General features: G+C 39.0%; 1 protein-coding gene across 1 annotated transcript in view; it reads left to right on the top strand.

Annotated features, from left to right (window-relative positions):
• The window catches only part of Cntln (centlein), a 253142-nt gene that overhangs the window by 148135 nt on the left and 77148 nt on the right, over positions 1–27859 (top strand). Inside the window, exons 13-16 of the mRNA XM_032902276.1 lie at positions 6872–6972; positions 12181–12272; positions 14517–15049; positions 27573–27750. Coding sequence (XP_032758167.1) covers positions 6872–6972; positions 12181–12272; positions 14517–15049; positions 27573–27750 — 904 coding nt within the window. The remainder of the gene's footprint in view (positions 1–6871; positions 6973–12180; positions 12273–14516; positions 15050–27572; positions 27751–27859) is intronic.

The following is a 27859-nucleotide window of genomic DNA, read 5'->3' as shown; positions in this document are numbered from 1 at the left end:
GTGGGTTATCTGGAAGTAATCTCATGTTCTATTTTTCCACTGTTGGCCATTTCAGCTCAGGTCATCCCCATTGAGTCCTGGGAGCCACTCACATCCAAGGTCTCTGGGACTTTCTAGATGTCCCTCTGTACCCCCTCCTCCCTCTGCTGTATATTTCTCTTCATTCCCCTGGCCCTCTGTGATTCTCCCCTGTCCTCCTTCATACATGATCCTGCCCCCCCGCTTCCCCTCATCCTTCCCTCTTCTGTCCAGTGATTATTTTGTTCCCCCTTCTAAGTGGCATTGAAATTTCACTTGGGACTTCCTTCTTGTTAAACTTCATATAGTCTGTGAGTTGCATCATGAATGTTCTGTATATTTTGGCTAATATCTACTTAGCAATGAGTACATACTATGCGTATACCTTTAGGGACTGGGTTACCCCTCTCAGGATGATATTTTATACTTACATCAACTTGCCTGCAAATTTCATGATGTCCTTATTTTTAATGGCCAAATAGTATTCCATTGTGCAAATGAATAACATTTTCTGCATCCATTCTTTGGTTGAGAGAAATCTTGGTTGTTTCCAGCTTCTGGCTATTACAAATAAGGCTGCTATGAACATAGTGGAGCATGTGTCTTTGTGGTATGGTAGAGCATGTTTTGGGTATATGCACAGGGGTGGTATAGCTGGGTCTTCAGGTAGAATTATTTCTAATTTTCTGAGGAACCTGCCAGATTAATTTTCAGAGTGGTTGTACCAGTTTGCAATCCCACCAGCAATGGAGAAGTCTCTCTCTTTCTCATCCCTCACCAGCATGAAGTGGCTGGATATAAAATTAACTCAAACAATTCAGTAGCCTTCCTTTCTACAAATTGTAAATGGACTGAGAAAGAAATTAGGGAAAAACACCCTTTACAATATCTTGGTATAATTTTAACAATTCTAACCATCTATATGAAAAGAAATTCAAGGCCCTGAAGAAAGAAAATGAAGAAGACTTCAGAAAATGGAAAGATCTCCCATGTTCATGGACCAGTAGGATTAACATAATAAAAAAGGCCATTTTACCAAAAGCAATCTGCAGATTTCATGCAATCCCCATCAAAATTCCAACTCAATGCTTCACAGACATGGAAAGAGCAATTCTCAAATTCATATGGAAAAACAAAAAATACAGGATAGTGTAAATAATTCTTAACAGTAAAAGAACTTCTGGGGTAATCACCATCTCTGATCTCAAGATGTACTACAGAGCAATAATGATAAAAAAACTGTATAGTATTGGTACAGAGACAGAGAGGTAGATCAGTGGAATAGAATTGAAGACCCAGAAATGAACCCACACTTGAACTTTGACAAAGAAACCAAATCCATACAGTGGTAAAAAAGAAAGTGTCTTCAACAAATGGTGCTGTTCTAACAGGCAGGGTATATGTAGAAGAATGCAAGTTGATCTATATCACCTTATTCAAAGCTTGAGTCCAGGAGTATCAGCAGTCTTAACATAAGATTATATACACTGGATCTAACAGAAGAAACTATGGGGAAGAGCCTTGAATGCATTGGCACAGGAGAAAATTTTCTAAACAGAACTCCAATGGCTCATGCTTTAAGAACAAGGATCGACAAATGGGACCTCATGAAACTGAAAGCTTTGGTAAGGCAAAGGACACTCAATAGAGCAAAAGAGCAACCTACCGACTGGGAAAAGACCTTCACTAACCCTACATCCAATAGAGGACTGTTATTCAAAATATATAAAGGTCTCAAGAAGTTAGACTCCAACCCCCAAAAAAACACCCAATAACCTAAGGAAAACATGGGGTCTAGGACTAAACAGAGAATTCTTAACAGAGGAATCTTGAATGGCCTAGAAGCACTCAAAGAAATGCTCAGAGTCCTTAGTGATCAGGGAAATAAATGCAAATCAAAACGACCCTGAGATTCCACCTTACACCAATCAGAATGGCTAAGTTCTTATTAATTTTACTGAGCTGTTACCTTTTGTTTTCTTTAAACTCCATGATTTTTATTTTATTAATTTGATGGTTGTTCTTTTAAGTTTTGTGTCTTGGAGGTCATCAGGTAAATCTCATTGGAAAATCATTTTTTACAGGGCTGGTAGGTGTTTGGAAAGAAGATACTGGCTTGATCTCTCTTGTATACCTTTTATTTTTATTAATCATTTTATTCATTTACATTTCAAATGATGTCCCCCTTCCTGGTTACCTCTCCATAACTCCCCACATTCCAACCCCCTTTATCCCCTCCCCCTTTGCTTCTATGAGGGTGCTCTTCCACCCACTCACCTACTCCCTCCTCACCCCTCTAGCATCTCCCTATGCTGGGTCATTGAGCCTCCACAGGACCAAGGGCCCCCTCCCTTTTGATGACAGATAAGGCCATCCTCTGCTACATATGTATCTGGAGCCATGGATTCCCTCCATATATACTCTTTGATTGGTGGTTTCATCCCTGGGAGCTCTAGGTGGTACAGTTAGTTGATATTGTTGTTCTTATGGGGTTCAATCCCCGTCAGCTCCTTCAGTCATTCCCTTAGCTCTTCCATTGGGTTCTGCATGCTCAGTCCGATGGTTGGCTATGAGTATCTGCATCTGTATTGGTCAGATGTGCTGGTAGAACCTCTCAGGAAACAGCCATACCAGGCTCAATTTTGATTAAACTTACTTTAAACTAAAATTGTCCTTTAACTCTTTCTTTTTTTGTTTTCTTTCTTTCTTTTTATTTTAAGGGGGTGCAGAAAACTTTATTGATGGTATTTAAGAGAGTAGGGAGGGCACCCTAGGTCCCTCCTGCTATTATGGGGGGTCTGGGATGGAAATTGTGAGGGGGATGCTCAGTGTTGGTGGCCCGAGTTGGAACAAGGACTCCTCAGGAATTGAGGGCCTCTCTCTTGCTCTCAGTATCTTTGCTAGAGTGGGTGGTCCAGGGTTTCCTACTCCTTAGAGGCCATGTAGGCCATGAGGTCCACCACCCTGTTGCTGTAGCCATATTCATTGTCATACCAGGGAAGGAGCTTTACAAAGTTGTCATTGAGAGCAAAGCCAGCCCCATTATCAAAGATAGAAGAGTAGGAGTTGCTGCTGAATTCACAGGAGACAACCTGGTCCTGAGTATAGCCCAGGATGTCCTTTAGTGGGCCCTCGGATGCCTGGTTCACCACCTTCTTAATGTCATCATACTTGGAAGTTTCTCCAGGCAGCATGTCAGATCCACAATGGATACAATGGGGTTAGGAACATGGAAGGCCATGCCAATGAGCTTCTCATTCAGCTCTGGGATGACCTTGCCCACAGCCTTAGCAGCACCAGTGGATGCAGGGATGATGTTCTGGCCTGCCCTACAATCATCATACTACAGCTTTCCAGATGAGCCATCCACAGTCTTCTGAGTGGCAATGATGGCATGGACTGTGGTCATGAGCTGTTCCATGATGCCAAAGCTGTCATGTTTGACCTTGGCCGGGGGACTAAGCAGTTGGTGGTACAGGATGCAGTGCTAACAATCTTGAGTGAGTTTTCATATTTCTCCTGGGTTACACCCATCACAAATAGGGGGCATTGACCAAAGGGACAGGGATGATGACCCTTTTGCCCCCACCCTTCAAGTGAGCTCCAGCCTTCTCCATGGTGGTAAAGACACCAGTAGATTCCATGATATCCTCAGCATTAGTATCACCCCATTTGATGTTAGCAGGATCCTGGAAGATGGTGATGGGCTTCCCATTGATCACAAGCTTCCCATTCTCAGCTATAACTGTGCCATTGAATTTGCCATGGTAAATTCTTATCATATAGGAACATGTAGACCATGCAGTTGAGGTCAATGACGCGGTTGTTGATGGCAACAATCTCCACTTTGCCAGATGCAAAGAAGGCAGCCCTGGTAACAAACGGCCAAATCTGTTCATACCAACCTTCACCATCTCTATAGGATGAGTCTGGCACTGCATGAGAAGATGTGGCTGTCTCTGGAACAGGAGGAGCAGAAAGCCTTCTTTTTGCTTTCTTGTGGGTCTGTCTCTTGGCTTCCACTCCTGTCAGCTTTCAACCCTATGGTATTTTAGGCTTTATGATATACTTAATATATGTGTTATTCTCTTCAGTCTCACCTCTCAGACTCTCATTTCTCCCTCCACTCTTCTTTTTATTAATTCATTTCCTTTATAATCCAATTGAAACTTCTCTCCTCTATTTTCTGTTTCTCTCTCTTCTCCCCCATATTCTCTCATCCTCCATTTATCCTCAGAAAAGGAGAGGCCTCAACCATCCTTGGCATACTATCTTATAGTAGAACTAGGCTCAACTTCTGCTACTGTGGCTAGGAAAGGAAGCCCAGTTAGGGGAAAGGGATCTAAAGGCAGGCAACAGACTCATAGACAGCCCCTGCTGCTCCTGTTAGGAGTCCCACATGAACTGCCTAGGTTCACCCCATGAATGCTCTTTGGTTGGATGTTTAGTCTCTGGGCCCCTATGGGCCCAAGTTAGTTGATTCTGTATGTTGTCTTGGGGTGTGCTTGACATCTCTGGCTCCTTTAATCATTCCTCCCCTCTTCCATAGGATGTCCTAAGCCCCAACTAATGTGTAGCTATGGGTCTCTGAATCAGTTTCCATCAGTTTCTGCAGAAAGTTTCTCAGAAGACAATTATGCTTGGTGCCTGTCTACAAGTAGAGCAGATGTCAGGGGTGGGCTTTGTCCCATGAAGTGGTTTTCAAGTTGCTTCACTCATTGGTTGGCCATTCCCTCAATTTCTGCTCCATCTGTACATCTGTATATTTTGCAGGCAGGACGAATTGTGGGTCTAAGGTTTTTTGGCTGGGGTGGTATTCCAGTCCCTCCAATGGAACAATTTTCTATTTGCAGTAGATAGCCATTTCAGGTTCCATAACCTCCATTGCTAGGGTCACTCTCACAGATTCCTGGGAGTTTTCAATGTCCTAGATTTCTAGCTAGTACTGTAGACGCCCCCTACTAATTTCCATTCTCACTCCCAGTCATCTTCCACCCTTTCCCCAAACCTGATTCCCATCCCTGTTCCCCTGTCCACTCCCTCTCTCCTTCTACCTCTGATGATCATTTTTCCCCTTTGTGGGTGAGATTTAAGAATCATTCATTGGGACCTCCATATTACTTAGTTTCTTTAGGTCTGTGGGTTATAGCATGGTTATTCTCTACTTTATGGCTACTTTTCACTTAGAAGTGAGTACATACCATATGTGTCTTTCTGGGTCTGGATTAACTCACTCAGGATAGTTTTTTCTAGTTCCATTCATTTGCCTCTAAATTTCATGATGTCCTCATTTTTAAATGAATATTAATTCCATTATATAGATATACCACATTTTCTTTATCCATTTTTAAGTAGAGTGACCTCTAGCTTGTTTCCAGTTTCTGACTATTGTAAATAAAGCGGCTATGAACCTAGTTAAGACAGTGTCCTCGAGGCATGGGCATGGTGGGGCATCTTTTGGGTTTATGCCCAGTAGTGGTGTTGTTGGGTCTTGAGGAAGAACTAGTCCCAATTGTCTGAGAAAACACCAAATTGATTCCCAAAATTTGCAAAATTGACTTACAAGGTTGCACTCCCACCAACAGTGGAGGAGTGTTCCTGTTGTTCTACATCCTGATGGATTTTCATTTGTTAAACTATCCCTGCCATCTCTGGGGTTAAGCCTGCTTGATCATGGTGGATGATGTTTTTGATGTGCTCTTAGATTTGGTTTGGTGGCATTTTATTGAATCAATGTTCATAAGGGAAATCTTGGTTGAGTCTTTGTGTGGTTTAATTATTTATCTCTGGCCTAATAGAATGATTTTGGCAATGGTCCTTCTGTTTCTATTTTATGGAATAGTTTGAGTATTTATATTAGCTCTTCTTTGAAAGTCTGGATAGAGTTCTGCACTAAACCCATCTGGTTCTGGGATTTGCTTGTTTGTTTGTTTAGGAGGCTTTTAATAATTGTTTTGCTTTCCTTAGGGGATATAGGCCTATTGAAAGTGTTTACCTGATCTTGATTTAACTTTGGTAAGTGGTATTTATCAAGGAAATAGCCAATATCAAAAAGCCAGTATGAGATCGCACTAATTTCTTTATGGAAGCACTTAGGCTATGAACTTCCCCCTTCCCTGCTGTGTAGCTTCCTGTCCATGGTCATGACACTGGTGTACTATACCCTTTCCTCCCTCCTTCCATCCCTCCCTCTGCTCCTCTCTGCTTCTCTCCCTCTCTCCCTCTTCCCCCAACACAGTTCTCCCTCTCGTAGTCTCTGATCTAGTAGTTTTGCCATGTACCGACTAATAACAGCCCTCCCACAAATAGTTCTTTTGTTGGTCATGTTGTTACGTGCTAATAATCCCAGCATAGAGAAAGCCAAGGTAAAACTGTGAATTCAAAGTTCAGGCTATATATTGAAATATATGAATTTATAGTTTGAAAAAGAAATATATAAATAATATTTATGCAGTTATAAAAATTTAATAATATGTTATTGTATAATTTAATAGTGGCTATAGTAATATACATTTATATATAAATACCTAAATATTTAAATAATTTTATATATAAAAAATAAATTTATTTGTAATTGAAATATGTAAACATATAAAATACCAAAAATAAAAAAGTTTATATTTCATATATTTGGCATATTTGTTGTAATTCAGTTGATAGTTTGTACTAAAAAATACCCTCATAGAAATGAATTTGTATGCAGATAAAATTAATGAATATGTGCAATTGCTTCATTTTTGCTTTTATCTTACCATTCTTCCCTATTTTTCAGTTGTCTTTGCTGCTTTTGTTTACTGCACTGTTCACTAGTGTACGCATTTTATGTAATTGTTAATTGTTCAAATTTTCATAGGATGAATCTTCAAGATGAATTGGATGAGCTTAAAATATATATGACTATTGATAAAACAACAATACAGGAATTGAACAGATGCATGGCAGAGAAAAGAGAAGGTAACTTTTTAATTAAAAAAAATCTTTAGTCTTAATATCTAATTTTTGTTTCAATTTAAGAATCTTACTTAATTTCTCACTTTTTGTACTGTTTTACTGATTTATAACACAATTTTTATGTCTCATGAGAAAATCAAATACAGTGAACTCCTAAATATCCCACTTTGAACAGACTCACAGTTCTTAGCCTTGAGACAGTACTTGTGGTATGGTCTAGCTGCCCACTGGTGATGCCCAGGCCTCATGAGCTGAGTCCAAGCCAGACCCCAAGGAAAGATAGAGGAAGCCTGCAAAGTCCTCAGTGCCCTCCCCTGATCCTCACACATATACCGTGAGCCTCCATAAACATGCTCATCTCTCCCCCTCTTAATTTAATATAAAATGTAATCAAATATTTGATAATAGTAAAAATTAATTTCATTATTTATTGACTTAGTTTTTCTAGTTACAATTTTATAATTGTGTTTAACCTTAATGATTCACTTTTTTGTGTATGTGTTCCTATTATAAGACATTGAAAGTACTTGGTTCTAATTTTATGGGGCCTCCATCTTAAACTTAGAAGGAAAGTTTATTCATTTCAAATGTGCAAACCACTGTGGCCATACTGTCTGATGCTATGGAAGGTACCCATGTTACAAATTTAAGATTGTTCCTATATTAAAAGTGAAGGCAGTTGTATTTACTGTGCAGCTTCAGTATCTCAGTGGGAGAAGCAAGATTTCTTCTAACTTCTGCCAAACAGAAGTCACCACACCTAGTGACTGTTTTCAATGACCTCCTCTGGCTTCCTATCAGCCATTATTATTGTCTCAGCCTTAAATATATTGTTACTGATTTACCAAAGTCCGTATTTTAACATTTTTATTTTGTATTTTTATTTTCCATCAAAATGCATACTTACTCCTTCCCTACCTTCTGAAACATGGTTTTTTGTTTTTATTTAGTCTTCTCTTGTCAAGATCTTTTCTGTTTCTTCAAACTGAAACATATTCCCACTTCCTCCTTAACAACTGGGATCCTGAAAAGCTTATTGTTTTATTGTTCAAAATAACTATATTCTGAAAACAAAAACAGGAGTAGATGAACATTCAAACAATGAGAAAGACTCAACTGAAGAAAGAAAGGGAAAAATTGTGACTTCACAATTGAACACAATTCTCTGTGAACACCCTGGAGAGATACTTTGTTACACATCAGTCTTATTGTAGCACCTTGCACAGAGAATAAGTTAGGCAAGCAACCTAAGTGCCAACCTCAGAGCTGTGGGCAGACAAATGTGGTCTAGCCTGAAGGATAAAGTTATTTTATTCCTATGTGGAAGACACTGCACAGCAGATGTAAAGTGGGTCAGTCTGAGACAAATATCATGTTCCCATTCATTTGTAGCATATATGTACACACACTTATAGTCTTACATATGTATATGTATATAGTCTTTGTGTGTGTGTGTGTGTGTGTGTGTGTGAGACATGTATGTAAAAGTAAAACTGTTTGAGGGTCAAGGGGAACTAACAGAAACAGGAGTAATAACAAGAGAGAGAAAGGATTTTATGAGGAACTGTTGAACATACAATATATATTTAGAGGAAAACTTTAAAAATCAGAACAATTGTTTGGACACTCCCACAAGTACTGCTTTTGCCTTGTTTTATTGTATCTTGTTTTGTCTTGATTGACTGTCATCTCTTGAAGACCTGCTAGTAGGATGAATCTGGGGCAGAGGGCAGGTTTGGGAGAGGAGAAGTAGAGGATGGAGGGAAACTATTGTATTGGGGTATATTATATGTGAGAACTATCTATTTTTATTAAATAAAAAGAGAAAAACCAGAAAGAACAGTGTGGTAGAACTAAGTAATATATTCAAAAATAGCACTAGCAAATAGTGGGAGAGCCATTCTGAGTAACCTGACTTGAATAAAGTATTCGTTACACTTCAAATAAGAAAACCAGCAAAACAAACTCTCATGTGCAACTTGACTGAACTGAAGGTAGATTCAGTCAGGTACAAAGAAACTAAGATAAAGAAATGCAACATGTACTAAGAATTATGCTGAATTAATGTGTTATTATTAGAAATCACAGAAAATATGTGTTCGTTTACTAAAATAGATATACAAAATGCAGTTGGTTATTTTCTACTAAATTATATTCTTTTTAGAATTTTTATTTTAAAATTGATTCACATATCAAGAAAAAAAATCAGAAAAACCTAGGTTATCACTTCTTTATCAATAGAAGCATAAAGAATAGAAAATATAAAATAAGTTTTAATGATATTAGCCATGAATATACTTAGCATACTGTAAAAATTGGCACATAAAATTCAGGAATATAGTTATGTGCTTCATTTGGCTTCATACACTTTGCACTGTAACACTCTTCCATTTTATCATTTAATGTAAAAATCCAGCCTATTGAATGCTAAATGTTATATTTAATGCCAATTAACAGCAAACTAGTCTTATAAAATAATAATAAACACTTGTTTTGGGATGCTTACCAGTTATTACATTTTGCCATTAAGTATTTCAATAAAGCTACTTGAAATCAAATTAAAAATCCTTGTTTACATTTTATAAAAAATGACTGTAAGCTCTTTAATAAATGTTTTTGTTTTAGTAATTAAATATTTTAATGAAAAAGTCTAAAAAATTATGACAAAAGTTTTTAGATGATATATTACTAAAATTAAAATTGGGATATAAAAGAGTAATAAGAAAATTAACAGTAAAACATTAAGAAAAATAGTAAAAGGTAGAACGATGTAGATTAATTGTCCAGTGAGCTAGGATTTGGAAACATAGCTGAACTAATGACACTTTGGCATGAGACGGAATTTTTCTGTGCAGCCAGGCTGACCTAGAACTCACAGTCTCTGTTCCTATCCTGAACGCTGAGCACTCTCTAGCCCAGCCGTGCTGAGCAATTGGAACCTAGACATTTCTGACCTTCCTTTGCACATTGCCACCAGGCTCAGGGTGCTGTGTGAGTTACCTTACCTGACTTGGCCTCCCTCTCTAAAGTCTCCTTAATGAAGGATTAACTCATAGAAAAGCAAGCTTGAAAGTATTTGACAGTGCTCTTTAAAGACAGCATCTGTTCTGGTAACTTGAGGACATGCAGAAACAGTTTCCCCTCTTACTTCAGTTTCTGAGCATCACCTGTGTCCTGGGCATTGTCTGTCCTTCAGACACAGGCAGTTTTCCTAAAAGGCATGTTCTACAATTTTCTTGTTCCGTCTCCTTTTGCTTATGCTGACAATAGATACTGAAGTTTGGACCATGTGGCCCTGTTGCAGTTTTCATAGTTTGTGTGGTATTTATTTTTTCTTACAAATCTATTTTCTGTTTATTTCAGTATACTTAGACTTAGAGAGAGAGAGAGAGAGACCTTTATTTCTTCAGTAAACCAAGAAGATTAAAAGAACAAGCTATTAATAAACAAAAAGTAGTTAAAAACAGAAAAAGAGAAGAAATTCCTCAGCAAGAAAGAACATAAATCAGGATGAATTTTAGTTCTAGTAAAAATTACAGTGCTTAAACCATATGATAAGTTAAATCTTTTGTAGAATGAGACATCTCATTGTCTTAGCGAGGTCCCCTTGCCTCAGTTCCCACGTCCTGGGGTGCTTGAACTGAAGTAGCTTAGAGTTTGTTTTTTGCTTCACTCCGCATTTGAATCTAACTGCTCCCTACTTTTATAAAAGCTATAAAGGAAAAAATCTTCCTGAGCTACATCCACAGGTTAACATACTCAAGCATTCTTCCCAGCAAGCCTTGCACATACCTAGGACCAAATAAACATCAAGGAAATTATTGTAAAAATCATTCCTTAATGTTTATTTTATTAACAATATACAGATGTTGTTAGTACTGTATGTGGTGTGCATATAGTACTATTATGTTATTTTTAAGGATAGATATCTCAGAACTATAGGAGATATTTAAATGACTAGAACAGATGAATTCTATTTGCATATTATTTCTATATTGCTGAAGAGTGCTGTAAATGAATTCAGCACCACGGCGTTAGGGGACTAGGAAAGGAAGCTTGGGAGCTGATAGATTATCATCAAGGTAAAGGTACGTATTCCCCAAGAGGCACATTCTACCTATTCTAGCTTTTATTATCCGTAGGATAGTGTTCTATTTATTTCATGAGCACAGAAGTTTTAATTGAGTATGTCATGTTTCAAAGACAAAAGAAATGCCTAATTCACTCTAACAAACTTGTTAGTCACTGTTTTTACCAGGAGAATTTCTACTCTACAGAGAATAATATTGTTTTCCCTTTCTTTGTTGAGAAATCAAAGTTTCACATTGACCTACAGCAGTCTGACTTACTTTAAAGCAAGAGTAAAGTAAGCCAACACAGATGTACGCCCTCTTAGAGTTAGGAATTCTGTCCCTGTTTTGTTCTTTAAGAGCATTATACTTTAAAATAATTCAGGAGTTCAGTAAAGAATGGTAACTTCATCACTGTAACTTATCTGTAAAGAAGACAGTTCTAAATTTGAGTGAATTTTAATATTAATGAAAAATGTATGACAGTGCTTCCCTTAATGTTGTAAACTTCTTGCAGGTTTCGCTGTACTGAGAAGGCTGTGTTAGTTAGTTTCCAGCCCCCGCAGTAGTGCTTTGTCACTAATTTCACCCTTGAATGTCCACGTTTCTTAGGAAGCCACAGCTCCTCTAGAATTGAGGTTTTATGGTTTAACCCGCCAGTACTGGGCTTTTCCCTGGAAGGAAAGATTCCTGCGCTGTTAGGGTTTTAGTCTCTAATTCTGTTACTGTTTGCTTTGTTCAGAGATCACTCTGATCTTCCTGGCAGGGAACAGGATCAGCAGAACAAAACTAGTATCTGCTGCAGATAAAAAGGCAGTGGATTCTGCTTTTAAGGTAAAGGCTGAAGAGTCTACAAAGAATGAGCACAGGAATGAAAGTCTATCATTGTTAACCTGCAGTTCTATTGTACCTTTGAAAGTCTGAACACTGCAGGGAAAAAGGGACACCACAAAGACATGTAATTATGTGACAAAACAAATGCTTGAGAAAGGTCACCATTTAGTTCTGACCAAACACTTGACAAGAAAAATAGACTAGATTATTCATAATTGAAAAACCAGGAAATCTTTCCCCTTAAACCAACAGTGCAGAATTCCAGCAATATATGATGTACCATAATATATTATTTATTTGCTTCCAGAACAACTCTTTAGACACCATGAAGATGCTGGGGTCAAGAAGAGTACTCCAGAGAAGAATGAGAAAGCAATATCGGAGCAGACATTAGAGAAGGTAGTCTAATCTTTAAGATATTGAGCTGAGCAAGTTAAATCTGAATTTTACCATAAAGAATTATATTTTAAAACGAGGGCTCATGAACTTAAACCTTGTGTGAATCCTTAATTTAAATTCATAATTCAAAATCATTGGCTTGCCAAAATGGGGTAAAAAAAATCAATGTTAGTAAAATAAATGTATAAACACTTGTATTTCTGTGGACATAGATTAAAAATATTTTTATAGATGGAGTGGAGAAAATGAGAAGGAGAGAAGTTAACAAAATTTGGAATACATGTGCTTATTAGTTGTAAGTGAGCAGCTTAACTTAACACAGGCCAGGAGACCCTGCTCTTCTGCAGCAGGCATACATTGCTTTTTGATTTATAGCTCTGCCTCAGTAGAATGCTAATATCTTTATAATTTAAACTTGAAAATATGTGTGTCTTGTTGTCAATAAAATTTAGCTCATGATTTAGTATAGCTTTCTGTATTTTATTAGGACAATTCATGTCAACCTGTAGTCACAATACAGCATTACTGTCATTGATAGTAAAGTGCAGTTTTCAAATTGTAGCATTTATCTTAATTTCATTTTACAATATATATTATCAGGTTCAATGAATGGTTTCAAGTGTACAAACATTTATTGAATCTATTATTAAAAGTTTATCTTTAAATAATTTACTGTTTGCTACCCGGCTACTCTGGATTACCTTTAAGTTTTCCTAAATCATCTATATATAAACAGAATTCAAAATGCACATATGTATTATGGATTTCAGTTTATCTACCTTTATCTTTTGTACTGGTGGATAGACTTGTGGGAATTTCTCATGAACTACAGCAATTTCGTACTTCCTTAGACTTGTCCTGTAGCAAAGGATTTTCCCTCAGTGCTACTGAATAACATATACCAGGTTAACATACAGGATAGGAAATGAAACATGCTCCCAGTCATTCATCTTGAAGCAAAGCCTAAAGTCATCTATGTTCCGTCAAACAGGGTATTATATGGTTTATATTAATGGGTCAGCTTTATTCTGAAATAGTATTTTTCTTTGCTGTTTTATATAATTTTATTTGTATAGACAAATAATGCATTTGTGAACCCAGGAATGCATTTCAGGCCCACGAAAAGAATAGTGATTATTTTCATTGGATTTAAATTCAAATTAACATTATTTTTTACATTTAAACAGTAACTTCATACAGTTGTGTCAGTCATCTTTTTAAAACTTCATAGTTAAATTTATTATTTTTAACTAACTAATGTTTATATTCATATGGTATTAAGCATTGAATTTAGGGTCTTGTGCATGCTAGGCAAGTTATCTACCACAAACCTATTTGCTTAGAGACAGAAACAGAAACAGATAGATATTTGATACAGGTCTTTTAGGTTATACAGACTGAGTTTAAAGTCATTCTATAGCACAGAATCCTGTCCTGATTAGCTAGGTTCAAGAGCCTCCAACATCAAATTCTTCTGAATTTCCTTCTTGTATGTATATGTGTGGAGGGATGTGTGCTTGTGGAGGTCTGAGACCACCTCAAGCACACCCTGCTGTTTCTCTCCTTTTTCTCCTTCCCTCTCGTCCTCCCTCCAACTCTCCCTCCCCTCTTGATCTTGTTCTCTGCTCTCTCCTTCCTTCTCTCCTTCCTACCTTTTTTTTGTTTGTTTATTTGTTAAAGACAGGGTCTTTTACTGGCCTAGTATTCACTTACCCATCAAGTATAGTAGGGTGGCTGGTCAGTGAGATGCAGTAACCCACCTTTTTCTGCCTCCCCAGCTCTAGAATACCGTGTGTGTGTGTGTGTGTGTGTGTGTGTGTGTGTGTGTGTGTGTGTGTGTGTGTGTGTGCGTTCTTTACTAATACTTTCTCCATGAGGCATTTTTAGTCTATAAACAGCTTTCCTCTGAAAGTATTTCCTTTCAGAGACTATATACCCTGGGTTAGACTGTTTGCCCAAAGTATCTACAGTCTAAGAAAACCCTGTAGCTCACTGACATCCTTAGCTCTCATCACTTTGCATAGGATTTTAACTTCCCTTACCATCTGTCCTTCATTCAGCAGATGTATTATAGCGTTTCTGAATATATCCATCTACATCACCTTAGAATTATTTAGAAAGTAAGTGGTGAGATTCACTTTGTCCTTGTGCTAAATGGAACTTTCATCAGTTAGAAATGATAATTAAAAATTACATAAATTATGGCTTTAAATTTTAAGGTAGTAATTAAACTTTCCTTCTTAGGTCATTGAGTTGGAAAATCGGCTAAAATCTTTTGAGAAAAACTCAAGAAAATTGAAAGAAGAGAGTAAGAAATTAAAGAAAGAAAATGATTTCCTGAAATCCCACTTACAACACTATCAAGAAGACTCGGAGAGCAGAGGAAAGGAGCTAGAGAAACTACTGAGAGTGAGCAGCAGTGTAGAACACGACAAAAGTGAGCTTCAAACAAAAGTCACTGCTCTGGAGAGGGAGGTCACTACCCTGAGGAGACAAGTGGCAGAAGCTAAGGCTTTGAGAGATGAAAACGAAGAGGGGGTGAATCCAGAGGAAAAAGAACACTGCCCAACAGACAAAGCTAAATCTGAGATGCCCACCACAGATGTGAGAGCCCAGCACTGTGACTGCAAGACAGCCACTACCAGGGTGAAATTTAAAGCTGCCAAGAAAAAGTGCTCTGTGGGTCGCCACCACACTGTTCTCAATCACTCCATCAAGGTTATGAGCCATGTGGAGAGCCTCAGCAAGGATGGCTGGGAGGACGTGAGTGAAGGCAGGTAAGGCTCTCTCATTAACTTAGCTCTGTGGTGGGGACAGTGTGCGTCTGTAACGCACTGGCAAATGGAGATTGAATTTCAACTACTGTCGATTTGGTATTCAGAAAAAATACTGTCAGAGCCTTTGAAATATCTTGGGAGGTCTTGTTCTGAGCTTATTGACTGAAATTTGCATGCAAAATTAGCCACAACTGCATGAGTATTTGAATAGGTGCCAGGAAACCCAAAAGAAGGCAATGCTTGATTTCTTCCAGTGATGCTATTTTCATGCAGTCATGAGGCTTGAAATTGACAGTTTGGCAGGTTGATTTAATTTGCTGGCCCTTTGCATATTCACCACTGACAGCTAAGGATTCCCAGGCAAGCCTACTAAGTCGGTTTAGTTATCTTGTGACATGCCAACCTGGGAGGAGAAACATTTTTCCCCCTTAATTTAGTTAGATAAATTTTGAATGACCCATTTCAGCTTGTTACCAGATGTCTACAAGCTGTTTAACAGCCTTTAAATTAAGAACCATCTTCACTAATTATTTCATGTGTGTATTATGCAAGGCCATTGTACAGACTTTAAGTGGATCGAAGTTAAAGAATCCTTAAGAGAGGTCCAGATTCATATTCTTGAGTTGTTTAGCCCCCATTGGATATAAAGAGGAGAATACTTAAAGGCTATACATTTCTAGGTCTTAAACCTGGCTGAACACTGGAAGTATAAAGGCAAAGGAATGACACAACACCTCTGTTTATACCTCTGTAATAAAGAAGTTCATTAATAGAGTTGTTAATGAGTTTTCTACTTTGCCATGGTTTTAAATCTCTGGCCTGTTTCTCTGCCCTGTTTCATAATAATGTATACTTATATTTGTTTTCTCCAGATTCGTTTGTTTGTTTGTTTGTTTGTTTAAGCCCTTCTGTAGTGTTCTATTTTAGATATGGAACGACTAGGGATGTATTTCTTAGCTGCAAGCATAGAAATTGAAAATAAGCTTAAAACATGATGAGGGCTTCTGTAGGTGGAAAAGGTGTGATGCCTTTTCTGGCCCTCGTAAGGAACATGGTTGACATACCTGTAGCTAAAGACTTACATTCATTTCCCAAAGTTTGTGTGGTCATTGGAAGACAAATGAAAGCCCAAAGAATTGGAGATAAGTTTTCATGTTTTATGCTTAGAAACATGAAAGAGTGGGCAGTTACTTAGAAATGTAGATAAAGAGAAGGATAAATTTATCATGTCCAAAATGAGAGCAAAGGACTGGGATGCAGAGATTCAGTAGCACCGCTCTGTTCACGACACTCCTTCCTGTGTAGCGTAGGCCCTTTGTGGACTGAGGGTCTTCTCTCACTGAGCGGTGAGTAGACGAGAAGATATTATTTCACAGAAAGACAGACAATGGTGAGAGCAAGTAAACATTAGACACTTCGCTTTGGAGGAAAGGGAATGTATTAATTACTTTTCTGTTGATATAACACTATAATCAAAACAACTTATTGAAGAAAGTTTAGTTTTGTTTATGCTTCCAGAGGGTTAGAGTTCACAATGGCAGGAAAACATGTCAGCTGACAGAAGGCATGGCAGCAAGAACAGGAAACTAAGATTCCATTATGAACTTAAGGCACAAAGCAAAGCAGGGAGAGTAAATTGGGTGGTATGAAGTTTGAACTCTCAGAGTCCACCCCTAGTGTTATAACTGCAATGCTGCAGCACTTAAACCTCGCCGAACAGTGCCATCCACCAATACTGTGAGGGACATTTCTCATTCAAATCACCACAGATGCTCTGGTTTGTATCAGCACTTGGGTTTATGCCATTTTGCTTCAGGGGAAGATAAAGAGTAACAGACAGGAAAGTGAAAGAGACATCGTTTCTGAGGCTGGTTCTCAGGTATACCAGTGCTTTTTATATTAAAATACTCTGAATGGCAAAACATCATAGGATGGCTTCCTGAGCCTGAGCAACTCTTTGCACGTTATAATCACAGAGAGGTCCTCTAAAAATCCCCAGGGGCAAACATACTCCAAACCAATGTTTTTATAATTTTTGAGGCTGACTAAAAGTATCAGTTTGCTTTGAGAATTGTTACCTGGTTCCAATGTGCTGGTAGGTTTGGGAAATAATTTAAATGATTACAAAATGAAGTTTATAGTCTTTATACAGAAAATAAACTAAAAGGCATGTTTACTGGGAAAGTGAGATATTCAATTTCTCCTTCCCTGGTCTCAGAAGCAACAGAAGTAAACAAAAGAGTACTCAACTCAAAACCACCAAACATTTATCTATATCTTCATGGAAAATCTAGTGACAACTACAATCTGTACCCCAACAATATAATGCTCCTGTACTTTTCATAAAATATTGGTATAGCTTATTTATGTCTGAGTCTATATATATTGATAAATACATAAAAGCTAGGTAATATATTCAATTTCAATTTCATCATATCAATGCATGTTCATAAAGCCATATGTTTTGGAGAAATATCACTACATTTTTAAATATAAGAATATCATCTAAGTTGCTCAGTAGTATAACTCATTTTTGCACAGTGATGTTGTTAAACTTCCTGCTTGGTAGGACGGTTTCAGAAATCATTTAGCTGCAAAGAATTCTCACATTAGAATCCATGTGGAGGAACATCACAGGCATCGTAGGATTCTATTTCTTTTCTAAGTACACTAGTACTTAGTTTTCTGTTGACTTGACACAGGCTAGAGTTATCTGGAAAGAAGCAGCTCAGTTGAAGAAAGGTTTCTGTCAGATTCTTGTAGGCAAGTCTGTAGGACATTATGTAGATTAGTGATCAGTGTGGGAGGTCACTGTGGGCAGTGCTACTCCTGGGCATGTGGTCCTGAGATGTATAAGAAAGCAGGTTGGGTAAACTATGGGGAGCAAGACAGTACACAGCATTACTCTGTGGCCTCCCATCCTCCTCATCTCCCATTCTCCCTGTTGGTAAATCTCCTGAATGCTCCTCATGTTCCCATTGTACATTCATGACAGAGAGACTGACAGTCAGACCGACAGATTTTAGTTCATGAGTCTGCTGCCTGCCCTGACTTCTCTCAACAGAGGAGTGTGCCCAGATAGCTGTAAGATGAAATAAATCCCTTCTTTGCCACACTGCTTTTGGTCATGGTGTTTTACTTCAGCAGTGGCAACCCTAAGACATATTGTATGAGGATCATTTGGACACTGAGAAAAATAAAAACAGGTATATATTACCTTTATGTAACTATCACCTGGTATTTCTTCCACACAGTTTATGAGAGTATGTTTGTTCTGATCATGTTGCTGTGATAAAACACTGACACAAGCAGCTTGAGGAAGAACATCTATTGTTTGGTGGACCCTCTAGTGATGGTGCGACTGAGGGATGTCACAGCAAGATCTACAGGAGCTGAAGCAGAGGCCACAGAGCCATGCTGGTCCCAGCTCATTCAGTGTAGCATGTTCTGCTGGATTGTTTCTCTCTCTCTCTCTCTCTCTCTCTCTCTCTCTCTCTCTCTCTCTCTCTCTCTCTCTCTCTCTCTCATTTGATTGTTTGTTTTGAGATAGGGCTTTACTATGTAACCCTGGCAGCCCTGGAACTCACCCTTACCAAGTGGTGCTGGAATTAAAGGCGCTTGCCACCACTCCCTGGTTTTCAGTTACCTTTCTTAAATACCAGGGTCCACCTGCCCAGGAATGTGGCTGTCATAGTAGGCTAGATGCTCCCTACTCAATAATCAAGATAATCTCTCAGAGGTTCCCTCTTCCCAAGTGACTATAGGTTGTTTCAAGTGGACAATAAAAACAGCTCTACAATGTTCATTCAGTAAAAATGAGAGAAGAAAAGTTGAAGTTCATAAACCAGATTCAGAAAGACAAATGCTACTTTCTAACATGTCGAATATGGATTAAGATGTAAAATCTGTCTGACTGTCTGTCTCTTGGACATGAAGGTATAATAGGAATATGAGGACCATTTAAGAGGTTTACAGACAGGGAGAATGGGAGATGAGGATGGGAGAAAGAAAGACAAAATGTTTAATTTCATGTGTCATATTCATATATAAATTATTTAATTTATATGTATTCATATACATATTATGTTTGCCAGACAAAAGCAAAACAGGATTATATGAATCCTACCATTCCCCAGTTCGTTTTCTCTCTCTTCTCTCTCTCTCTCTCCTCCCTCCTTCCCCTCCCTCCCCCCTCCCCTCCCCTCCCCTCCTCTCTCTTCCTCCCCTCTCCTCTCCTCTCCTCTTCTCTTTCTCCTTGTCTCAACCTGCAAACCCTCAGCCATTGTTCTAGCACCACACGCCCTCCTGCCTGCCTGCTGCCGTGACCCCTCCATGATAGTCATGGACTCACCCTCTGAAACTATAAACTATAAGCAAGTCCCCAGTTAAATGCTTATTTCATAAATTGCCTTGGTCTTAATTTTTCTTCACAGCAACAGAAAAATAGCTACCATGCTTGAAATGTATCTTTTCAAGGCACTATGATCTCTGGCTCTCTTAACTGCAGTCTGATGAGTGGTCACTGAAGGATTTCTCTCAGCTCCCCACCCCCATTTTATTTTAAACTGTGCCTCTCTCAACATTTCTGTGACAGTTAATTTTATGTATGAGCTTGGAGGACATGCTTAGAAGAGGTTAACTTTTAAATGGTGAGCACTAGGTAACTGTTTTCTAGGCTGGAACTCACATGCACTCAGATTAGGTCCTGAATAGAATACCAAGGTGCGATGCATGAAGCTCCTGAAGAGCCTAAGAGTCACTTTACACAGGCTTAATGACTTAGTCTTTCAGCTGGCAACCAGCTTCCATTAAAGCAGCTGGCGAAGCTTGGAAGGCTACAGAGTTTTTAAAGATATCTTTTGAGACAGTGTCTTGTGTATCACAGGCTGGCTTCAAAATCCGGATCCCCCGCCTCTTCCTCCCAAGTGCTCAGATTTTTAATCCATGCAAATTTCTCATCAAAATTAAGAATAAAGACAAAGCAAGAAGGAATTAATCATCTGGTGGCTTTTTAAGCTCTCAACTGTTCCATCAGCTCTCCTGGAATGCTGCCTACAGGCCTTCAGGCTGGAACTGTATCGTAAGTTCCTCAAACATAGTGGGTGCCTGCCACTTGAGCAATGTAGTCACACACTTTTAGCACTCCCGGATAGCACTGCTGGCCTAACTCCTGAAAAAAAAATTTGTGTGTGTGTGTGTGTGTGTGTGTGTGTGCGTGTGTGTGTGTGTGTGTATGTATGTATGTATGTATTCTAGTTTCTGGAAAATCATAAGGAACGTACCTTATAACAACCCATCATTGCCTCAAAAGGAAAGCAGTGAAGTTTGAAATTAAATACCAGGAGAGGACATCACATGAAATACTCATATATCTGAAATTTTGAAGGAAACAATCAGCAGGTTGTTGATAGGGAGTCTCCATAGAGTTACTTGGTGGACACTAAGAGCAGAGCGGCCATCATGTGGACGTTGCCTGTTCTCCAGGAATCTCTGCTTTGTGTAGTGAACAAACTAGCTTGTTGTGACAGTACATGCTGAAGCTTTGCTTGAGTCTAAAACAACTGATTCCTCACTAAAACTCATCTGACTCCTGGCCACATTTAGTATTGAACAGAAGGCAATTCCAAGCCTCCAGTGTGACAAGGCTGTCCAGAAGAGCTAACCAGCCCCTTAGCCTCTGGGTGATCACAGTGGACCTTTTCCACCATAAGTGCCATCAAGTCATTTACCTGGTAACAGAAAATTGGTTTGTGCATGCAGTTTTCCTTTGAACTTTAAGAATGCCACCATCCTTCAACTTATATATCTGATGATATCTTAGATACCATTCCACAGAGTGGAAGGCACATTTTCTGGCAAAGGATATTTGATAATCAACTATATCAGGGAATTTTCTAGTCTTATGATATCATACAGTAGAAACAGACTATTTAGAGCAGTGAATAGTCTGTTTTAGGCTTAGTTATGGCACTAGCCAGAAGATACTGAGTATAGGAAATGTCCTTTTTAAAATTTTATTTATTTATTTTTATACTCCAGATTTTATTCCCCTCCCTGTCCACCCTCCAACTGTTCCATAAATGTCTTTAATTAACATTTCTTTTCATTTAATTGCTATCAGGGCTTAGTTTTAAGATAGATCTTATATTGTCCTCTCTAAACATTTAGCCAAGTAACTCACTAGAGACTTGCCTTTCATCATTATCACCTTGAGCTTAGTAGTTTGAGGGTTGGAATAGCACGGATCCTATTCCTCAGGTAAAATAAGCTTCCCTTTCAGATTCCCACTACTGTTGTGGAAGCAGTAACTAGACTGTATACACTGAGCTGCTCAGTCTACAGTATTGCCAGTCAGCAGAGCGGCACACTGTATTAGCCACATCAGTTACCCCAACTGAGGTGGAATTATAACCAAGTCTGGAAATCAGAAGATAGGCTGTACCTGTCACTACTATTGTATCTAGCTAACTTTGTTCCCCTTGGCAGCAAAGTCTCAAATCATTCTTTACTCTTTATTTCCATTTCTTTATACCTCATAATTTTTCTAGAACATTTTTTCAATATCATGACCACATTGTGAAACACAAAAGGTAACTTTGAGTCCTTGCCTCGTTTGACCCGTCAGTATCCTTTGGTAGAGTTAATTTCTACATTTTGCCATGCTATACTTTGTATGTGATAGTCACTAACACAGCCAGTCTCTTCAGGGAAAGTCAGCCATAGCACTATGATTGACACTCCACCACAGCACCGTCAGTGACATTCAATAACGGGGCCATTTACTGTTCTCTCTTCCCGATTCCTCCCATTTGGTTTTTAAGAGGCCAAACCCTTGGGTTTTAAACTTTAAAAAAGATTGACATTTTGTGATTTCATATGTTAACATAATCCTTACATCTTTAACTAATGTTGTTATTGTAGCCATCCCAAGATTTAAATATACATAGTACTTCTCACTCATGAATTTAAGATTGAGCTAACAGTCTAACATCATACTTTGAATCTTATTTCCTAATCATACTCCTGAGGTTCCCCACACAAAATCTCTTCAGAAATAATGGTAATTCTTTCACTTATACCAAAGGAAAACTTGGACTCATCCTTGATTTGATGCCAGTCTTCATTTCCAACAATTCATCGTAGCTTTCTTCTGAAAACACGGCCCACCCTCACTACTTGTGTTGTTCCAACACAGGCACGCATTTCACCATTTGTCCAGTTTCCTAACCAGGCTGTTTGGCCACACTGAACCGCTAGTTCTTCCTGCCGGGGAGGGACATCTGTATCTCGGGTGTCTCGGCTGTACAAGTATACCTTACCTCTTGTGTGGAATGTGTTGCCATCCATTTAGCTATGCTGCTTCTCTAGTACTGCCCCAAAGACCATTCTATACCATGACCAAGGCAGCTCTTATAAGGGCAGCATTTAATTAGGGCTGGCTTACAGGTTCAGAGGTTCAGTCCATTATCATCAAGGTGGAAGCATGGCAGCATCCAGGAAGGCATGGTGCAGGAGGAGCTGAGAGTTCTACATCTTCATCTGAAGGCTCTTAGAAGACTCACTTCCAGGCAGCTAGGGTGAGAGTTTTAAAGCCCACTCCCACAGTGACACACCTACTCCAAATGACCACACCTACTCCAACAAGGCACCACTCCCAAATAGTACCACTCCTGAGCTAGGCATACGCAACCTCCACAACAACTGATTTCTGAAAGTCCGCCTGGTTCTTGAAAATAAAATTTTTATCAGGCGGATCTATGTCTTTTTCTCTAGCTTCCTCCCATCCTGAGGACTGTGTTCATGTTAACTTTGTGCTGTACCAGTGACCTATTGCCCAGCCCCCATCTCATCTCATTTTAAACACAACAATGTATGTGAACCCCAACAAAATATGCTTATCAATTTTGCCATTAAAAATGGCACTCAGAAAACAGAAAATAGAGACACTTCAGCATGTAAGAGGTGGAAAAAACTTTACAGTGTAGAATCATGATTTCCAAAGATCTCATATGACTAGGAAGATACACTTAAACATAAAACTACAGAACAGTTTACTTTGAGTACAAAAATGTCTGTTGTTATGCAAGGAACAGCAAAACAGAACCAGAGACAGAACTTGAAGAGCAATTAAGTTTGGTAACAGGGAGGATCATTGTTAAATATTTTATTGATTGTCTACGGGCATGATAGTAAGTACACATCAGGTGCTTAAAAAATACAGTCTTCAGTCTTATAGTGCTAATATCCTTGGCAGAAAACAGGAAATAAACTCGTGTGAGCAATAAAAAATATTGTCTGACTACTCTGGAAGAAAAAGGTATTTAATAGTCAATACGTACAAATATTGTATGAGTCTATTTTAGAATAGACATGCCAAAGAGACTTACACAGTTTTAGCCTGCAAACGTGGTACCTCTGTGTACTGTTCTTAGGATGTGAATTTAATTCTCATCCTATTGTTACATCAGCATAAGCTAGAACATGTTCAAGAGAGACTAAGGCAGCATAACATCTCAAAATCATTTAGATTAGGAAAATTAGGACAAGCATGAATTTTTTCCTAAAGATGTCTCAATGAGTATGAATCTATATAAAAATAGTTTAACTGTATCTAGAAAAAAGTTGCTATTATATCCTCTTTAACTTCAAAACTTCTGTTGCTTTGTTTGTAAAATAATTTTAATGGTGAATATAAGTTTTCATACAACCCTCTGATATGCTTGGAACATACTCCATCCCTTCTCTCCTTCACTGTTTTTCCCTAAATTTTCCACTTCTATTGTCCTAATCACTGTTCCATTGCTGTGAAAAGACACCATGACCAAGGCAATTCTTATTAAAGAAAACATTTAATTCAGGGCTGCCTCAGTTTCAGAGGCTTAGTCCATTGTTATCATGGCAGGGAGTGTGGCAGCATGCAGGCAGGCATGGTGCATTGAGAGAGGTGGGCAGGTAAAACTACACTGAGAAGCCATCTCACTCCAGGCAGAATGGACGTCATTACAAAAGCAAATACCAACAACGTCCGTTACAGCCATGGTCAGTGAAGAAGACGCTGAGAGCTTTATATCCTAATCCTCAGGCAGTAGGCATGGAGAGACTGAGCCAAGCTTGGGCTTTGGAAACCTCAAAATCCACCCTCAGTGACAAGTTTCTTCCAACGAGGCCATACCTACATCCCCAAGGCCACACCTCCCAATCTTTCTAATCCTTTCCATAGTTTTCACTCTACGTATTCAAATATATGAGCCAGTGGGGGGGTGCATTTTTGGTCAGACCACCTCATCAACTATCATGCCCGACATGCTTTCAGATACTGTGTAAAATCGTGTTTGTAAATAAGAGAAAACATGAGATTTGGCTTTCTGAGACTGACTTATCATTTAGTGATTGTCTCTAGTTATATCCATTTTCTTTCAAAAAATATAACTTCATTTTTCATGGTAGAAAGGAATTCCTTATATAGTCCATATGTAGCAGGAAATATTTTTTTAAAAAGATCACCATGTCATGCTAGTACTGGCTCCAGCAGGCCTCATGGCACTAGCGGAGTGTTTCTATCAGCAGATTCTCTGGCCCAGAGCTCTTGAAATGTCTCCACCTACTCGCTGAGTTCCCAATTTCTACCCTATGCTACTGCCAGCTACTCTATGGGCCCTGCAGCGATCGCTCTCACTACCATGGCTAGTCCCAGCAATGCCCACCACCATTCTAGTTCCCATGGCGGGTCATTGCCAAGGCAGCCCCACGTAACAAGCACCTATCTCGTGGCTCTCTTGCTGTTGACTCTGCTCAGTCAGAGTTCCCAGTAATCCAATAAAATCAAAACTCTAGAAGCTTGAAATTTATCAATCAGTAAATAACAGTAATCAATTTGTAACAGTAAATTCCCACCCCACAAAATGTCCACATGATAAATTCAGAGCCAATCGATATTGATATAAGCTGCCCACCTAAACAAGACAGTTATCCTGTAGGAATCCATTCCTTATAAGATATTCATAGCTACCCGTGGCTATTTAAAACCACACAGATCTGGGTCTTCCTTCTCCACCTTAGGTCTTCTTCCTCCTCCTCCCATCTCTCTCCTCTCTCACGTTTTCACTGCCCAATCACAGGCTTGCCTTATCTTGTGGCTGCTCTCAACTGCATATAGACATCAACCCACATCTTTATGTCATATATATCATCTTCACCCATCCCTGTGTTGATGGACATTCAGTTTAGTTTCATAACATAGCTTTTGTGAGTAGTGCTGTAATAACACTGCGCAAGTCTATCTTTGGCTAAGACCAGGAATGGTCTAGCTGAGTCATATGAGAGATCTAGTTTTAGTTTTGGAATTTCTATGCTGATTTTGGCAGTGGTTGGATGAGTTTTCATTTTCTTAGGCATTGTATGAGAGTTATCTTTTGCTGATAGCCCTGCTAGATTTTGTTGTTGTTGTTGTTGTTGTTGTTGTTGTTGTTGTTTTATGATGGGTCTTTATTTTTTCTTTTATTGGATATTTTTAATTTTACATTTCAAATGTTATCCCCTTTTCCTGTTTCCCCTCCAGAAACCCACTATGTCCCCCTGCTTCTGTGACATTCCCCTACACTGGGGCATTAAACCTTGCCAGGACCAAGGGTCTCTCCTCCTATTGGTGCCTGACAAGGCCATCCTCTGCTACATATGTGGGTGGAGCCATTGGTCCATCCCTGTGTATTCTTGGGATGGTGGTTTAGTCCCTGGGAGCTCGTGGGTGTCCGGTTGGTTGATATTGTGTTCTTCTTACAGGGTTGCAAACCCCTTCGGCTCCTCAGTCTTTTCTCTAACTCCTCCATTGGGGACCCCATGCTCAGTAAGATGGTTAAGTGCAAGCATTCTCATCTGTATCAGTAAGGCTCTGTCAGAGCCTCTCAGGAGACAGCTATATCAGGCTCCTATCAGCATGCACTTCTTGACATATACAATATTGTTTTGGTTTGGTAGCTGTATATGAGATGTATCCCCATGTGGGGCAGTCTCTGGATGACCTTGCCTTCAGTCTCTGCTCCACACTTTGTCTTCATAATCCCTCCTGTGGGTGTTTTTGTTCCTCCTTCTAAGAAGGCCTGAAGCATCAAATAACCCTATTAAAAATGGATACAGAGCTAAACAAAGAATTCTCAACTGAGGAATATGGAATGGCCAAGAAGCACCTAAAGAAATGTTCAACATACTTTGTCATCAGGGAAATGCAAATCAAAGCATCACTGAGATTCCACCTCACACCAGTCAGAATGGCTAAGATAAAAAACTCAGATGCTGGTGAGGATGTGGAGAAGGAGGAACACCCCTCCATTGTTGGATTGCAAGCTGGTATAACCACTCTGGAAATCAGTCTAGTGATTCCTCAGAAAATTGAACATAGTACTACCTGAGGACCCAGCTCTCTGGACTTCTGGACGTATACCCAAAAGATGCTACAACATAAAACAAGGACATTATTTTCTAGCAGCCTTATTTATAATGTCCAAAAGCTGGAAAGAACCCAGATGCCCTTCAACCAAGGAATGGATACAGAAAATGGGGTACATTTACACAATGGAGTACTATTCAGCTGTCAAAAACAATGGCTTTATGGAACTCTTAGGCAAATGGATGGGACTAGAAAATATCATCCTGAGTGAGGTAACCCAGTCACAAAAGAACACACATGGAATGCACTCACTGATAATTGGATATTAGCCCAAATGCTCAGAACACCCAAGATACAATTCACAGACCACATGAAGCTCAAGAAGAAGGAAGACCAAATTGTTATTTGGTTTTGTAATGAGTTCCATTCTGCCTGCAGTGAGATGCATGTCTGTGGTGGCCAGTGAATGATCTTTAAAATGTTTAATCTCTTCACTGCTTTGCTTGTTTTTCTCTCGAGCACATCACTATTAGTGTACTGTGCACTTTACTCATCCTTATTCGATTCTATTGTCCAGACTGTTGCTATGACACAAGGTACGTGGAGGCATGGTTTTCAAATTGTTTCCCCTATTTTATTATTTACCACTTTAACACTGTTGTAGGCAATAGTTCCTGGCTCATAGTGGGTATATTATCTCAGTCATAAGGAAGGAAATATAGCCAACTGTAAAAAGCCCAACAGATGAAACTTTTGCACCTTCTGGGGGAACCTTTATGTAAAAAAAACATTTTAACCTTGTGTGCCCTGGCTCCATGACTGGCAGTGAGGCACCCTGGGCTTCCTGAGCTTGTGCTCTGCAGAAACACTTCAGAAGTGGGGCTGGTGGGGATGTTATGCTAGGGATCAAGTTCTTGACGAAATCCTTGAAATGTGTAAGTTTAAATGAAGCTTAATAGTAAGAAGTTAGCAATGCTTAAATTAGATGTATAGATTTGTATATGATTCATGTCATAATACCATTTCATCATCGTGTTAGAGAAGGTGCATATGTAAGTCTGTCTTGTTGGGGTTCATTTTCTCCTCTTTTTTTTTTTTTTGTTTTGTTTTGACTGCTCTATTTTTGTTTTGTTTTTTAAGCAGTGATTCTGAAACACAAAGCTTTCCAAATTTGGGAACAGTTATTGTGGAAACATCCCAGAATATAAGGCCTATAGAAGATGATGGAAACCAGAAGGAAAGTGACCAAACAGAAGACAGCCGTGCTCAACAAGGAGAAGTGCAGACATACTCATGTGAGGACCTCAAGGCCCCACAGGTATGCCAGCTTCTCTCAGTGCCACAGTCTGTTCTTGACCTTGTCCTTTCTGTGTAACTCAAAGTGATGCATTGTACCTCTCATTAAATTTGACTCCCTAAAAAAATTG

Source organism: Rattus rattus, chromosome 1 (genome assembly GCF_011064425.1).
Source record: "Rattus rattus isolate New Zealand chromosome 1, Rrattus_CSIRO_v1, whole genome shotgun sequence".
In the NCBI taxonomy this organism is placed as follows: Eukaryota; Metazoa; Chordata; class Mammalia; order Rodentia; family Muridae; genus Rattus; species Rattus rattus.
The sequence above is the reverse complement of the archived record's forward strand: the minus strand, read 5'-3'. Positions and strand labels throughout refer to the sequence as shown.